This window comes from Leptonychotes weddellii, chromosome 7 (assembly GCF_054177405.1).
Source record: "Leptonychotes weddellii isolate Sample4059 chromosome 7, ASM5417740v2, whole genome shotgun sequence".
In the NCBI taxonomy this organism is placed as follows: domain Eukaryota; kingdom Metazoa; phylum Chordata; class Mammalia; order Carnivora; family Phocidae; genus Leptonychotes; species Leptonychotes weddellii.
This window is the reverse complement of record NC_138375.1, coordinates 134,009,856-134,026,772: the sequence shown is the minus strand read 5'-3', so window position 1 is coordinate 134,026,772 and position 16,917 is coordinate 134,009,856. Positions and strand designations below refer to the sequence as shown.

At 37.3% G+C, this 16,917-nt stretch overlaps 1 protein-coding gene across 1 annotated transcript; it reads left to right on the top strand.

Annotated features, from left to right (window-relative positions):
* Positions 1-8,488: 8,488 nt before the first annotated feature.
* On the top strand, positions 8,489-11,286 carry LOC102748735 (olfactory receptor 2L2-like). Its single transcript, XM_081825763.1, has one exon. It carries the CDS (start codon positions 8,599-8,601, stop codon positions 9,556-9,558), a length of 960 nt encoding a protein of 319 aa, XP_081681889.1. The 5' UTR covers positions 8,489-8,598; the 3' UTR covers positions 9,559-11,286.
* Positions 11,287-16,917: the final 5,631 nt, after the last annotated feature.

Below are 16,917 nucleotides of genomic sequence, written 5' to 3'. Positions count from 1 at the left end.
AAAAGAAAAGAAAAGAATGAAACAGTGCACAGATGTCATTCCTGACTAAGGGTCCCATAACTTGGCCAGCCCCAGCCTTCTCATAGTGTGGTGCATATCACGAACATCAGAATCATTTGAGCTCTTCTTGGAGACGCAGATTTCAGTATCTCATCCTGGACCTAAGCATTCAATTTTCTGGATGTGGGGTCTGGAATTTGCATTTTAGCAAGTATTCCATGTGGTTCTACTGCACAGTAACATCTGAGAGCCATGAATTAGAGCTCAAAGGGGTTTAAGAAGCCAAGTGGAAAGAGTAGAACAAGACAGTAGAAAGACCCCTACTGGCTGAGGGACTCTTCTAACTGCAGGGCAGAAGCTACTGATGTTCACAGAGCCTTGATAAAAATTTTGTCTGCATAAAATACTCCAAAAACTGACAGAAGATACTTCTCTCAGATGCCCATATTCTTTTTTCTGGTAGATCAAGCTGGCATAGATGCAAAGGTCAATTGGATAGAAGCCATAAAATCCTTGATGCAATTTCTTTATATTTCTCTCTATGTAAGTGAAATAAAATTTAATCTAAATTGACTTTAAAATACAGTGAGGATGTAAATCAACTTTAAAAGGTGTTCTTTTGATGGCTGAGTAACCACATCTTCTTTATCCTTGTATCTATTGATGGACATTTAGGTTGCTTCCATATCTTGGCTATTGTAAATAATGCTGCTATAAAAATAGGGGTGCACATATATTTTCAATTTGGTGTTTTCATTTTCTGGTAACACTCCATAGTGAGATTAGTGGATTGCCTGGTATTTCTGTTTTCACTTTTTTTTTTGAACCCATGTTAAAATATTTTATTTAACTCATGAGGGGAGCAACAGACATTATAACCAGTCAAAAAAAAATCCAGAAGAACAGCCACAGGCATATAGATCAGAAATACCGAAACACCTAAAGGAACAGAGAGGCTTTGGGCATGATGGTCTCAGAGTTAATGCTGCTGACAAGGCAGAATTCCTTGCCTGGCTGGCCTCTTGACAATTGTGACCTTGTCACTTTTGAAGTTCTAGAGAGTTATTTAGGAGAGTATTTTTAATTTGGGTTTGTCTGAAGGGTCCTCAAAATTAAATTTAAGCAAGAATCTCCCAGTAGTGGTGACGTGTCCTTTGTACCTCATCCTAGCAGGAGGCATATGACTATGATTTGTCCCATTTGATCACTTGAATAAGACAGCATCTGCCAGGCTTCTCCATGTAGTTATTCTTTTCCTGCTTTGTAACCAAGGGGAGGGCAGAGAGGTATAATGGGATGGGAAAGGCAGAGAGGTATAATGGGATGCTGTGAATATCTCATTCCTCACAAATTTCATCCTCCAGTTTTAACATTCTTTGGTATTTCTTGGACTGTCAAACAGTAATTTTCTAATCCATCATTCCTTTGACCTTTATTAGTTAGCATTTTCCTGAAAAGAAAAACTGTATTCTCTCTGTCTCCGTTTAATCACTTATTTACTTATAACATTATAGGCTGTGTGGACTCCTATTTCATTCAGTGAGTAATAATCCATTACTATGATTACCTACTTTCACTTATTGAGGGATCTTTATATTGTCTTCCACAGTGGCTGCACCAACAAGTTACATTCCTGCCAATGCTGCATGAAGGTTCCTTTTCCTTCACAATCTTGCCAATACTTGTTATTTCTTGTCTTTTTTATGCTAGGCATTCTGACAGGTGAAAGGTGATAAGTCATTTTGGTTTTGATTTGCCTTTCCCTGATGATAAGGGATGATAAGCATCTTTTCATGTATCTGTTGGCCATATGTACATTTTCTTTGGTAAGTATCTATTCAGGTTCTTTACCCAGGCAAATTCTACCTAACATTTGTTTTTATTTAAATTCAATTAATTAACATAAAATATATATTAGTTTCTGAGGTAGAGTTCAGTGATTCATCAGTCTTATATAATGCCAGTGCTTATTACATCACGTGCCCCCCTTAAAGTCCATCATCCAGTCACCCCATCACCCCAATCCCTCCCCTCCTGCAACCCTCAGTTTGGTTCCTATGATTAAGAGTCTCATGGTTTGTCCCCCTCTCTGCTTTCTTTTTTTTTTATTATTATGTTATGTTAATCACCATACATTACATTATTAGTTTTTGATGTAGTGTTCCACGATTCATTGTTTGCATATAACACCCAGTGCTCCATGCAGAACGTGGCCTCTTTAATACCCATCACCAGACTAAGCCATCCTCCCATCCCCCTCCTCTCTAGAACCCTCAGTTTGTTGTTCAGAGTCCATCGTCTCTCATAATCCCTCTCTGCTTTCATCTTGTTTATTTTTCCTTCCCTTCCCATATGATCCTCCGTTTTGTTTCTTAAATTTCACATACGAGTGAGATCATATGATAATTGTCTTTCTATGACTGACTAATTTCGCTTAACATAATACCCTCTAGTTCCATCCATGTCATTCCAAATGACAAGATTTCATTTCTGATGGCTGATTAGTATTCCATTATATATAATATAAATACTATATATATATATAGTATTCCATTATATATTCCATTCATATATATATATATATATATATATATCTCTTTAATCACATCTTTTATCCATTCATCTGTTGATGGACATCTGATCTCTTTCCATAGTTTGGCTATTGTGGACGTTGCTGCTATAAACATTGGGGTGCAGGTGCCCCTTCAGATCACTACATTTGTATCTTTGGGGGAAATACCTAGTAGTGAAATTGCTGGGTCATAGTGTAGTTCTATTTTCAACTTTTTGAGGAATCTCCATACTATTTCCCAGAGTGGCTGCACCAGTTTGCATTCACAGCAGCAGTGTAAGAGGGTTCCTCCTTCTCCACATACTCGCCAATATCTGTCATTTCCTGAACTGGTTAATTTTTTCCCATTATGATCAGTGTGAGGAAGTATCTCATTGTGGTTTTGATTTGTAGTTATCTGATGCCCAGTGATGTTGAACATATTTTCATGTGTATGTTGGTCATTTCTATTTGTTCTTTGCAGAAATGTCTGTTTCTGTCTTCTGCCATTTCTTAATTGGATTACTTGTTCTTTGAGTGTTGCATTTGATAAGGCCTTTATAGATTTTGGATACTAGCCCTTTATCTGATATGTCATTTGCAAATACCTTCTCCCATTCTGTCAGTTGTCTTTTGGTTTTGCAGACTATTTCCTTTGCTGTGCAAAAGCTTTTTATCTTGATGAAGTCCCAAGAGTTCATTTTTGCCTTTTATTCCCTTGCCTTTGGAGATGTATCTAGCAAGAAGTTACTGCGGCCAAGGTCACAGAGGTTGCTGCCTGGTGTTCTCCTCTAGGATTTTGATGGATTCCTGTCTCAGATTTAGGTATTTTATCCATTTTGAGTCTATTTTTGTGTATGGTGTAAGAATATTGCCCAGTTTCATTCTTCTGCATGTGGCTGTCCAGTTTTCCCAACACCATTTGTTGAAGAGACTTTCTTTTTTCCATAAGATATTCTTTCCTACTTTGTCAAAGATAGTTGGCCATAGAGTTGAGGGTCCATTTCTGGGTTCTCTATTCTGTTCCATTGGTCTATGTGTCTGTTTTTGTGCCAGTACCACGCTGTCTTGATGATCACAGCTTGTAATACAGCTTGAAGTCAAACATCATGATGCCCCTAGCTTTGTTCTTTTTCATCACTGCCCTGGAGATTTGGGGTCTTTCCTCATTCCATAGAAATTTTAGATTATTTGTTCCAGCTCTGTGAAAAGAGTTGATGATATTTTGAAAGAGATGGCATTGAATGTATAGATTGCTATAGGTAGCATAGACATTTTAACAATGTTTGTTCTAATCCATGAGAATTTTTTTTTTAAGATTTTATTTATTTGACAGAGGGAGACACAGCGAGAGAGGGAACACAGGCAGGGGGAGTGGGAGAGGGAGAAGCAGGCTTCCTGCTGTGCGGGGACCCCAATGTAAGGCTCTATCCCAGGACCCCGAGATAATGACCTGAGCCAAAGGCAGCCACTTCATGACTGAGCCACCCAGGCGCCCCTTAGCAAGGAACTTTTTTTCCCCATTTCTTTGTGTCTTCCTCAATTTACTTCATGAGTGTTTTATAGTTTCTGAGTACAAGTCCTTTACCTATTTGGTTAGGTTTACTCCTAGCTATCTTATGGTTTTTGGTGCAATTGTAAATGGGATCAACTCCTTAATTTCTCTTTCTACTGTCTCATTGTTAGTGTACAGAAATGCAACTGATTTCTGTGCATTGATTTTATATCCTGCCATTTTGCTGAATTCCTGTAGAGTTCTAGCAATATTGGGGTGGAGTCTTTGGGGAGTAAGAGTTTGACTTCTTCTTTGTTGATTCAGATGTCTTTTATTTCTTTTTGTTGTCTGATTGCTGAGGCGAAGACTTCTAGTACTATGTAGAACAATAGTGGTGAGAGTAGGCATCCCTGTCATGTTCCTGACCTTAGGGGAAAAGCTTTCAGTTTTTCCCCATTGAGAATGATATTCACTGTGGGCTTTCATAGATGGCTTTTATGACATTGAGTTATGCTCCCTCTATCCCTATGCTTTGAAGAATTTTAATCAAGAATGGTTGTATTTCGTCAAATGCTTTTTCTGCATCAATTAAGAGGATCATATGGTTCTTGTCCTTTCTTTTAGTAATGTAGTGTATCACATTGATTTATTTGTGAATGTTGAACCTCCACTGCAGCCCAGGAATAAATCCCACTTGATTGTGGTGAATAATCCTTCTTATGTACTGTTGAATCCTACTGGCTAGTATCTTGGTGAGAATTTTGGCATCCATGTTCATTAGGGATAATTGGTCTGAAATTCTCCTTCTTGATGGAGTCTTTGTCTGGTTTTGGGATCAAGGTAATGCTGACCTCATAGAATGAGTTTGGAAGTTTTCCTCCCATTTTTATTTTTTGAAACAGCTTCAGATGAATAGGTATTAATGCTTCTTTAAAAGTGTGGTAGAATTCCCCTGGGAAGCCAGGGGACTCTTCTTTGTTGGGAGATTTTTGATTACTGTGTCAACTTCATTGCTGGTTATGAGTCTGTTCAGGTTTTCTTTTTCTTCCTGTTTCACTTTTGGTAGTTTATAGCTTTCTAGGCATGCATCTTTTTCTTTCAGATTACCTAATCTGTTGGCATATGATTGCTCATAATATGTTCTTATAATTGTTTGTACTTTTGGTATTGTGTGTGATCTCTCCTCTTTCATGATTTTATTAATTTGGGTCTTTTCTTTCTTTCTTTTTTCTTTTTGATAAGTCTGGCCAAGTGTTTATCAGTCTTATTAATTCTTTCAAATAGCTAGCTCCTAGTTTCCTCGATCTATTCTACTGTTCCTTTGGTTTCTATTTCATTGATTTCTGCTCTGATTCTTTCTTTCTTTCTTTTCTTTTTCTTTCTTTCTTCTTTCTTTCTTTCTTTCTTTCTTTCTTTCTTTCTTTCTTCTTTCTTTCTTTCTTTCTTCTTTCTTTCTTTCTTTCTTTCTTTCTTTCTTTCTTTCTTTCTTTCTTTCTTTCTTTCTTTCTTTCTTCTTTCTTTCTTTCTTTCTTTTTCTTTTCTTTTCTTTGTCTCCTGCTTGGTTTAGGCTTTATTTTCTGTTCTTTCTCCAGCTCCTCTAGGTGTAAGGTTAGGTTGTGTATTTGAGACCTTTCTTGCTTCTAGAGAAAGACTTGTATTGCTATATACTTCCCTCTTAGGACCACCTTTACTGCATCCCAAAGGTTTTAAACAGTTGTATTTTCATTTTTATTTGTTTCCATGATTTTTTAAAAATTCTTCTTTAATTTCCTCATTGACCCATTCATTATTTAGTAGGATGCTCTTTAACCTCCATGTATTTGAGTTCCTTCCAAATTTCTTCTTGTGATTGAGTTCAAATTTCAAAGCATTTTGGTCTGAAAATATGCACAGAATGATCCCAATATCTTTGTACCATTTGATACCTGATTTTTACCCAGGATGTAACCTATTCTGGAGAATGTTCCATGTGCATGTGAGAAGAATGTGTATTCTGTTGTTTTAGGATACAATGTTTTGGATATATCTGTGATGTCCATCTGGTCCAGTGTGTCATTCAAAGCCCTTCTTTCACTGTTGATCTTCTGATTAGATTATCTGCCCATTGCTGTTAGTGGAGTGTTAAATCCCCTACTATTATTGCATTATTATCAATGTGTTTCTTTAATTTTTTAGTAATTGGTTTGTATAATTAGCTGCTCCCACATTAGGGGCATAAATATTTACAATTGTTAGATCTTCTTGTTGGATAGACCCTCCAAGTATGATATAGTGTCCTGAGATTTGCAAGTTTCACTATTATCTGTGGAGGTGTTGGCCTATTTGATTATTTATTTATTTGTTCTGGTGTTGAGTTGTTCTTTATATATTTTAAGTATTGACCTCTTATCAGACATATAATGTGGAAATATTTTTCCCATTCCCTAGGTTGCATTTTTGTTTCATTAATGGTTCTCTTCACTATACAAAATATTTTTATTTTGGTGTAGTCTCAGAAGTATATTTTTGCTTTTGTTTCCTTTGTCTGAGAAGACACATCTAGAGTAATGTTGCTAAGGCCAATGTCAATGAAATCACTACCTATGTTTTCTTCTAGGTGTTTTATGGTTTGGGGTCACTAATTTCAGCCTTTAATTCATTTTTAGTTTACTTTCATGTATAGTGTAAGAAAGTGGTTCAATTTCATTCTTTTTCATTTGGCTATCCAGTTTTTCTAGAACCATTTATTCAATAGACTGTCTCTTCCCCATTGCATATCCCTACCTCTTTTCTCATAGATTAATTGACCATATAAGTGTGGGCTTATATCTGGCATCTCCATCCTTTTCCATTAATCTGTCTATTTTTGTGCTAGTACCACATTGTTTTGATTATTGTATCTTTGCAAATATTTTGAAATATGGGGTTGTGATATCTTCAGCTTTCTCATTTCTCAAGACTGCTTTGGTTATTCGAGGTCCTTTATAATTCCTTACAAATTTTAGCATCATTTATTCTAGTTTTGTGAAAAATGTTATTGGTATTTTGAGAGGGCTTGCACTGAATCTGTAAATCGCTTTGTGTAGTATGGGCATTTTTAACAATATTAATTCTTCCTGTCCATGAGTATGGAATATCTTTCCATTTTTGATTTCTTCTTCAATTTCTTTCAACAATATTCTATAGTTTTTTATCATGTAGTTCTTTCAACTCCTTGGTTAAATTTACTCCTGGTATTTTATTATTTTTAGTGAAATTCTAAATGGAGTTGTTTTCTTAATTTCTTTTCCAGTGGCTTTGTTATTAGTGCAGAGAGATAAAAGATTTCTGTTTATTAATTTTGTATTCTGCAACTTTACTGAATACATTTATTACTTCTAATAGTTTTCTGGTGGAGTCTTTAGTTTTGTTTTTTTTAATGTGTAGTATTATGTCATCTGCAAATAGCAACAGTTTTACTTTTTATGTACCAATATGGATGCCTTTTACTTATTTTTCTTGTCTTATTGCCATTTGTGACATGGATGAACCTAGAAGGTATTATGCTAAGTAAAATAAGTCAGACAGAGAAAGACATATGTCATATACTAGCACTTATAAGTGGAATATAAAAAATAAAACAAATGAAAAAACAAAACAAAAAAGTAGAAACAGATCCATAAATACATAGTACAAACTGGTCATGGCTGGGGTGAGGAGAGGGTGGCAGGGATGGGCAAAAATGGGTGAAGGGGAGTGGGAGGTATAAGCTCGCAGGTACAACATAGGGAATGCAGTCAATGGTATTGAAATAGCTTTGTATGATGACAGATGATAGCTACACTTGTGGTGAGACTAGCATAACCTATCAAGTTGTCCAATAAATATGTTGTACATCTTAAGCTAAAGTAACATCATCTACTAAATATAATTCAATTTAAAAAGTAGAAAAAAAGATGTGTCCATTCTTGAAGACATCAAATTTAAGCTTGCTGCTTGTTGATTCTCTGAAAACAGATGGTGAGGGGAGACTAACAAAACCCATTCTACTGAACAGATGTTATTGAGGCTTGAGTGAGTGTTGGAGCACTCAATGGCCCACATTCTGAAAGAACTTCAACAAATTAAATAAATGATATTGGGGTTTCCCAAAATATAGTTTACTTCATGTGACATATTTATCCCATTACACCTGAATCAAAAAATATATATTTTATTAAAGCATCTCTATGCTATGCCAAAATTGTTTTGCCTGCAACCATTAATATGAAAAAACAAACACACAAAAACACCTGTATGAATTTAAGAATTTTTTAGATTATTGAAAGAGGAGAATTAAAGGTGAAGTAGAAAAAGTAAATATAGAATGGGTTGGAGCATTGATGGAAAAAAAAATATTGTGTCATTTCCATGCTCTGGTTAATTCCTGTCCTGTGACCTAAATATTGTTATGAAGTTGGGAAATTCTGTTTTCAGTTCCCTCCTGAAACAGCTCATATGATGCAATCAATTACTATATTGTATGGGCCTGCTTCATATACATGTGTTATGAAAGCCTCCACTGTCTTTCAGGTGAAGCTGGTAAGGAGAAAGCATGGAGACAGGAAATGAGACATTGAGCACAGATTTCATTCTCCTGGGCCTTTTTCCTGGAATGAGACATACCGGTCTCCTTGTCTCTGTTGTCCTTCTCATCTACACCATTGCTATCACAGGAAACACCACTTTGATCCTCCACATCTGGGTGGATCCCCACCTCCACACCTCCGTGTATTTCCTGCTTAGCCAACTCTCTCTCATTGACCTGGCTTTCATCTCTAGCATAGTGCCAAAAATGCTGGTTAACTTTTTCTCAGGAAACAGGAAGATTTCCCTGATTGGCTGTGGGATCCAGATCTTCTTCACTTTGACTCTGGGGATTGCTGAGTGCCTACTCTTGACCCTCATGGCTTATGACCGCTATGTGGCCATCTGCAATCCTCTCAAGTACCCAATCATTATCAGCCACCAGGTCTCCCAGAAAATGGCCATTGGATCCTGGGTGGGAGGGACTCTGGCATCCTTGGCCCACACAGCCTACACCATGCATTTTCCCCTCTGTGGCCCCCGGGAACTTCACGACTTCTTCTGTGAGGCCAAGGCCATCTTGAAGCTATCTTGTGAGGACATCTCAGCCTATGAGAAGGGAGTAGTAGTGACCAGCACTGTTGTGGTTCTTCTCCCCATAAGCTTCATCCTGACCTCCTACACACTCATCTTCCTGCAGGTCCTGCAAATAAACTCCAGTGAGGGAAGGAGCAAGGCCCTGGCTACCTGCTCCTCCCATCTGACTGTGGTCATCTTTTACTATGGCCCGCCCATGCTCATATACATGAGGCCTGGATCTTACCACACCCCCATCCTAAACCAGGCTCTCTTTATGTTTGACACCATCCTCACTCCCATGCTGAACCCTCTCATCTACAGTCTAAGGAAAAAGGAGGTTTTGAGATCAATGAAGAAGGTACTGAGGAAGTGTGCCATTCAGAATAGGCTTCCATGTTTCAATGACTAGACAGAAAATTTCAGAGTTCAAATATCCCTGGAAGGCAGCAGGGTCTGAGGAAACAATGGGACTCTCTGTGTCCTCATTTCTTCTCCTCTTATCCTTATCTCCTGATAACATCAGTTTTACATAACAAAACCAATGAATTCTCAGAGCAGAGAGGAAAACAACAACTATATCATCTTTAAGAGGTCTAAATCACAACCAATTCTCTGTGTGAATATGAGCTTTCACCCAATCCCCTCATCTTGCTCCATTTGTGTCACTTGGAATGGAAAACCCCTCTTCCTTCTTTTAGATGTAGCAAAAGGTATAAAAAAAAATTGTAGTGTGCTTGGGAAGAAAATACAGAGCTTTTTCTGAGACCACAGCTCCCTTTAGATTTAATTAGTAGCAAACTTCCAAATGTCCATTAATTCCAGGTTTTTGAGCCAGTGAATAAAGCAAAAATAAGCACTTCCTAACAATCATCACTTTTGGCCATCTGGTAACACAATAAACCATGTCCATTAACCTCCCAAAGATCATGGATATTTTTATCCCCTCTCCATTTCTTTCCCTAATCTCTAGCAATAATTGCATACAAATGTTCCAGCCCTGGCCCTTTGCTTAATTATGGTTTATCCACCATCCTACCAGTGTGATTTGTCTGTGTGCAGACACCCATTCCCCTGGTCAGGGGCTCATCATTCATCAGTGGCTTTCCAAAACCTATGGAGTAAATTACAGATTCTCCTATATGACAGCAAGGTCTTGTATGACATATCTTTGTGAATCTACGAACAAATTTCAACATCTGCTTGAGGTCCAGCAATGCCCAGCAGATTGTAATATCTCCAGGTGTCATGTTCTCTCCAAACTCTGCACTTTACACAGGCTGTTACTTCTGCATAGGAAGTCATTTTCCTCCCCACTCTTTGCCTGAACTCCCTTCACAGATCTCAATTCAATACCTTTCACCTTGTGCAACCTCCCCAGTTCCCTACGAGGATAACTGGGCAATAGTTATCTCTGTCTGGCACTAATGGCTCCTTCTGTATGTCCTATACCTTGCAAAATGCTTGCAATGTGTATTTGATTAGTGGATTCGTTACTGAACTTGAATGGCAGAGCCAGTCTATGTCTCTTTTTCCAGATTTCCTTCTTATCCTTTTTAATGCTCCCTTCTCGTCTCCTTTACATCTTTCTACATAATCTAAATTATATATTTTACTCAATAATTGTTGTGTTTCTTATAATTTATTTTAAAAGCAAGATGTCAATATATTGTACTTATTTATATTTTAAGGCAAAGCGGTTAAAATGTTTTTACACTAACAAAAATAGTTATAAAAAATGCTGATTGTTCTGTTTATTTATTCCTCATTGTTCTCACAGAAAGTGGATTTTTCCTCTCAAGGGTAAAAGAATACTGTGTCAATTAGCAAGAACATTAAAAACATTATGCCAAAATAAAAAAAATATTGAATTTAGAATTTCTAGAAAAAAAATAACACCTTGTTAATTGCTAATGTCCTTAAGACCAGCTCAACATTTCTAAATTAGTGTTTCACTAAACCCAAGAATATAGAAAATATTAGTAGGGATAATTGGTAGGTAAAACAAGTCCAGTATCGAAGTACAGAAGATTTGGTTTAAAAAAAAAAAGAAAAGATATTTTTTTTAATGTAACATTTTCCGGGTCTTAAAATGCTAATAAGAGCTTCCTAGCGTAAGATGGAGTAAGCAATGTTTCACTAAACATCTTGCAAAATGTCTTGCAGAATGCTTTCTGAAATATTTGTGTCTAACTTCCACAGTTATGCTCTTCCAGTATGATCACAGAAAAAGCTGACAACTGAAGCTCTAACACATGGGAGAGCTAAAGATTGGATGAACATAATATTATATCCATTTGGTCTCATGTTAATAAAATATCCAGAATTTTGAATGAACAATTTTATTGTTTTCATGATTATTTTCTAGTACCAGGATGTACAAATGTGTTGTCAGTTAAAAATGCTGTTGAGTCATATTTTTAAAAAGCCACAGTAACAAAACAGTGAGAAATTGCTGTTAAGTTTCTAAGAATCCATTCCTTCCCAATTCTACGTCAAGACAGTATTTGGCCATAACTTTTTTTCCCTTAAGTTCTATCCACCTCACCCTATCATAGGAGATGACACAAAATGCCAATAGCAGAGGAACAAAGCCAACATTTTAGATGAGATGACACAGAATTTTATGGAAGAATTTGCACAAATCGGAATATTTGCTGCATAGGAAAAAATAATATAACAGATAAAATGTACAAAACAATTATAATGCTCTTTTAATCAGTCTGTATTGACTGATAAATCACAAGGGCCATGAGAACCAGTCCAAGTCACTTTCAAGGCATTCTAGGTCAGCCCCAATGACTAGAGCCATAAAATGCCTCACCCATGACTGTGATCTGTAAGTCCGCTAAGGATAAATTTAGATATAGATGGTTAAACTAAGCAACAAATATGCAGAGATTCCAGTGGTTGTGCAATAGAAACCATGTTTACTTTGGAAAGAGTGTATATCACATTACGAGGACATAGGGAGATTTTCATATGCACTAAAAATTAAACTTGCAATCCTCAAGAAATAATAGCAACACTGTGCCAAGTGATGTAATATAATGTACCAAAATCAATATTCTCCATTAGCATTGCTTATCCTGCCAGATAGATTGCTAAACACTGTATTTAAATAACAATGGATACCAAATCATTAATCTTTCCCACATTCAAATATATTGCAATATATATGCAGGTTTCATGAGTAGATGTGAAACAGTGGTGCATTTATATGAGAAGAGCAGTAACACTCTGTGTATTTTCTCCCATGATCTTCCAGATCAAGCCAGTAGACTAAGACATAGAGCAGGGAAATGAGTTTTTGCCGCATATTTCATTCTCCTGGCCTTTTTCTCTGACTTCCAGCATCTTGGCCTCCTCATCTCCATTGTTCTTATGATTCTTGGGGTGACCAGGATGGGAAACTCAATCCAAGCCCTGCTGATCGGGGTGATGCTTGCCTCCACACTCCCATGTACTTCCTGCTCAGCCATCTCTCCCTCATGGACCTAATGCTAATCTTTACCACTCTCCCCAAGATGGCCACCAACTTCTCTGGACAGAGATACACCTCTTGCATTGGCTGTAGAGTCCAAACCTTTCTTCACTTGAAACTAGGAGTTGCTGAGTGTGTTCTCCTGACTCTCATGCTCTTTGACCACTCTCAGGGCATCTGTAGCCCACTCAGATACCTGGCCATCATGATACCCTGAGTCTTTAAGCAAATGGCCACCGGTTCATGGGCTAGGAGTGCGCTCCTCTCCTTAATGTACACAATTTTTGCCATGCATTTCTCTGCTTGTGGCTCCAGGAAAATTCACCATTTCTTCTGTGAAGTTCTCTTGTGAGAAAATAACCTATGAAAAAAATAATGTTACTGTCCAGCACTGTTTTCCTTCTCATCCTTTTTGGACTCATTCTGACATCCTACATACTCATCTACTTACTGTCCTTCACATAAATTCCCCTGAGGGCAAAAACAAAGCTCTAGCTACCTGCTCCTCCCACCTTGGTGGGGTGAACTTCTATGTTGGTCCAGCCATGATTATCCACATGACTTCAGGTTCTTCTCTCCCCTCAGAGGTGGACCAACATCTCTGTGTTTGATGTAATCATTATCCCCATGCTTAATCCCCTCATCTACAGCCTGAGGAACAAGATGTTGGGAGCTCTGAGGAAGGTTCTATGAAAAAAGCTGATGTTTAAGCAGAGCAGATGATGTCACTTGTTCCTTAAAACACCCAGATTCTTTATTGGTCTTCCAGTTAATGCTAATGCTATTATGAAAAGTGCTAATGCTATTATGAACTCTGAATTTCAATTTTCAACCCACATTACAAAAATTATACTTCGTTCCTTTCAGATTTTTAGTAATGTGCACTATATAACAATGGGGCAGGGGAGTTCCTATTTAAAAGTTTTACCTAAATTGACTGTAAGAAAAACATTTAGTTTCCCTAGACTTTATAAACCAATTTCTGTGAAGTAACTTAGGCATATATGTCCAACAATTTTTACATGATTCAAGATGCCCTGCTGGATAATATGGTACTAATGTACTTTTCCAACTCTTTCCTGTGTTTGCCAAAAGGTCCCAAACCCTTTCAATATTGTGGCCACATCTGATCCCACCCACCATGCTCTACTATCCAACCACATCAGACTGGACAACTATACCCTGATACATCATGTTCTGTCCCTAATACTATTGTTGGACTGAGTTCTAGATTAACACCAAAAGTTATGATGATCCCAAGCCTTGGAGTAACCTTCAAGAGAGAGGTTCTTTAAGAAGAACAGGTGGAACCCAGATGCCAGGAAAGTTCTGCCATGGTTTTATGTTGTTATCTCAGATTCTCAGGGAAAAAGATAATTTGAAATATCCAAGTCTTTAGTGTTCTAAGTAGAGACTCACTGAGATAGAAGAAAGCTAGAATTTCATCTTGAGTCATGGCAGTGCATGAAGTCTAGAGAAAAGTTATTGCATTGGAACATGAATGGGGCCTGTATCATGATTTGTGATAATTTTTTTGAGTGTCCAAACAAAATGGAAGTAAGTTTAATATCAATGTACTTCTCAGGTACTGACAGAATATTGAGGGTATTGTTTATTAATAATTATTTACATTTACTGAATGTTTACCTATTGCCAGGCACTGTCCTAAGTGTTTTATATGCATTACCTCATTTAGTCTTGAAGTACACATATGAGGCAAGATTCTGGGGAGTGTTTAGCACATTGGGCTCTGGAGCCAAATTGCATGTGTTCAAATCCTACCTTTGTAGCTAAGAGCTCTATGTCATTGGGTAAGTGATATACACCATTTAAGCTTTTCTTTTCTTTAAATAACATGAAAAATGAAAAATATGTGAATAATAAATGAAAACTTAGTGTCAAACATTGAGAACAACATGAGCATGTGATCAGAGTCTAGTACTGTTAGCCATTATTACTTTTGTTATTTTTTTACTTCCCAGATGAGGAAACATGAGTTTCATAAAAGCCTAATAGGTTAATTAAATATTTCTGAAAAGTGATGTAAAACCCAACAATGATATGATTCCTTCCATTCACTTGGCACCAGCCACATGGAACCTTCACTGGGGCCATGGAGCTGGTTCTTTCTTCTGCCTGGATCACACAACACCATGCCTCTACATAGGAACACAATCCATTCCTTATCTTCCTTTAGTTATCTTCCAGCTAAATGCTTTCTAAGAAAGAATTTCCTGGTCACCTCACCTAAAACAAGTGCATTTCTTTATCAGAAAACTTCAACTCTTTCCTTCGTAGTACTTATCACACTATAATGCATTTGCTTAGTTGCTTATTTTTTGTATGCAATCCTAGAATACTGTCTCCCTGAGTGTGGTGACCAGATTTCTCTTCATTATGATGGTATCCTCAGATGTGGTCAATGCTTGGCACATAAAAGACATTCAGAAAATATTTGCCTAGCTAAACCTAATGAAGATTTCAGTACAGACATAGGAAGCACTTGAGATCCCTAGCTTACTAAAGTGCATCATAAATCAGGCATAGCAATACAATCATGGTGACCACCTCTTATTTTCTCCTTGGTTTATCTTTCCTAAGTGACATTTGGAGTGTAGGATACTTTGTTTTATTGCACTTAACTTTGTTGCACTTCACATATTGCATTTTCTACAAATTGAAGGTTTGTGGAAATCAGGCATCAAGGAAGTCTATCAGCACCATTTTTCGAATGGTATTACCTCACTTTGTATCTCTGTGTCACAGTTTGGTAATTATCACAGTATTTCAAAAATTGTTTTATTATATTTGTCATGCTTATCTGTTATTAATGATCTTTGGTATTACTATTGCAGTTTTTTTTTTTTTATGTTGTGTTAGTCACCATACATTACCTCATTAGTTTTTGATGTAGTGTTCCATGATTCATTGTTGGTGTATAACACCCCATGCTCCATGCAATGCATGCACTCCTTAATCCCATCACTGGGCTCACCCCTCCCCTCACCTCTCTTCCCACTAAAACCCTCAGTTTGTTTCCTGGAGTCCATAGTCTCTCATGGTTCAACTCCCCCTCTGATTCCCACCCCCTCCATTTTCCCCTTCCTTCTAATGTCCTCCATGCTATTCCTTATGTTCCACAAATAAGTGAAACCATAAGATAACTGACTTTCCCTGCTTGACCCATTTCACTTAGCATATTCTCCTCCATTTCCATCCATATGGATGCAAAAGTTGGGTATTCATCCTTTCTGATGGCTCAGTAATATTCTATCGTATATATGGACAACATCTTCTTTATCCATTCATCTGTTTAAGGGCATCTCAGCTCTTTCCACAGTTTGGATATTGTGGACATTGCTGCTATGAACATTGGGGTGCATGTGCCCCTTCTTTTCACTACATCTGTATCTTTGGGATAAATGCCCAGTAGTGCAAATGCTGGGTCATAAGGTAGCTCTATTTTCAACTTTATAAGGAACCTCCACACTGTTTTCCAAAGTGGCTGTACCAATTTGCATTCTCACCAACAGTGTAAGAGGGTTCCCCTTAATTGTTTTGGTATATGATCAATGACACCTATATAAGACAATGAACTTAATTGATAAATGTGTTTGCTCTGACTACTCCAAAACCAGCTATTCCCTATCTTTCTCTCTCTGAGCCTACCTATTCCCTGAGACACAACAATACTGAAATTAGGCCAATTAATTATCCTATGGTGGCCACTAAGTGTTCATGTGAAAGGAAGAGTCACATGTCTCTCACTTTAAATCAAGAGCCTGAAATGATTAAGCATAGTGAGGAAGGAGTATTGAAAGCCAAGAGAAGCCAAAAGTTAGGCCTCTTGCACCAAACAACCAAATTGTAAATGCAAACAAAAAGTTCTTGAAGGAAATTAAAAGTTCTATGCCAGGGAACACATGGATAAGAAACTAAAACAGCCTTATTGCTGATATGGAGAAACTTCTGGTGGTCCACTTAGAAGATCAAACCAGCCACAGCATTTCCTCAAGCCAAAGCCTAATCCAGAGCAAGGCCTTAACTCTCTTCAATTCTATGAATGCTGAGTGAGGTGAGGAAGATTCAGAATAAATGTTTCAAAGTAGCAGAAGTAGTTTATGAAATTTAAGGAAAGAAGCCATCTTCATAACATCAAAGTGCAAGGTGAAGCAGCAAGTGTTGCAGCAAGCAAGCTCTTCAAAAGTTTTACCTAAGATAATTAATGAAGATGGTTACAATAAACAACAGGTTTTCAATGTAAACAAAACAGCCTTATATTGGATG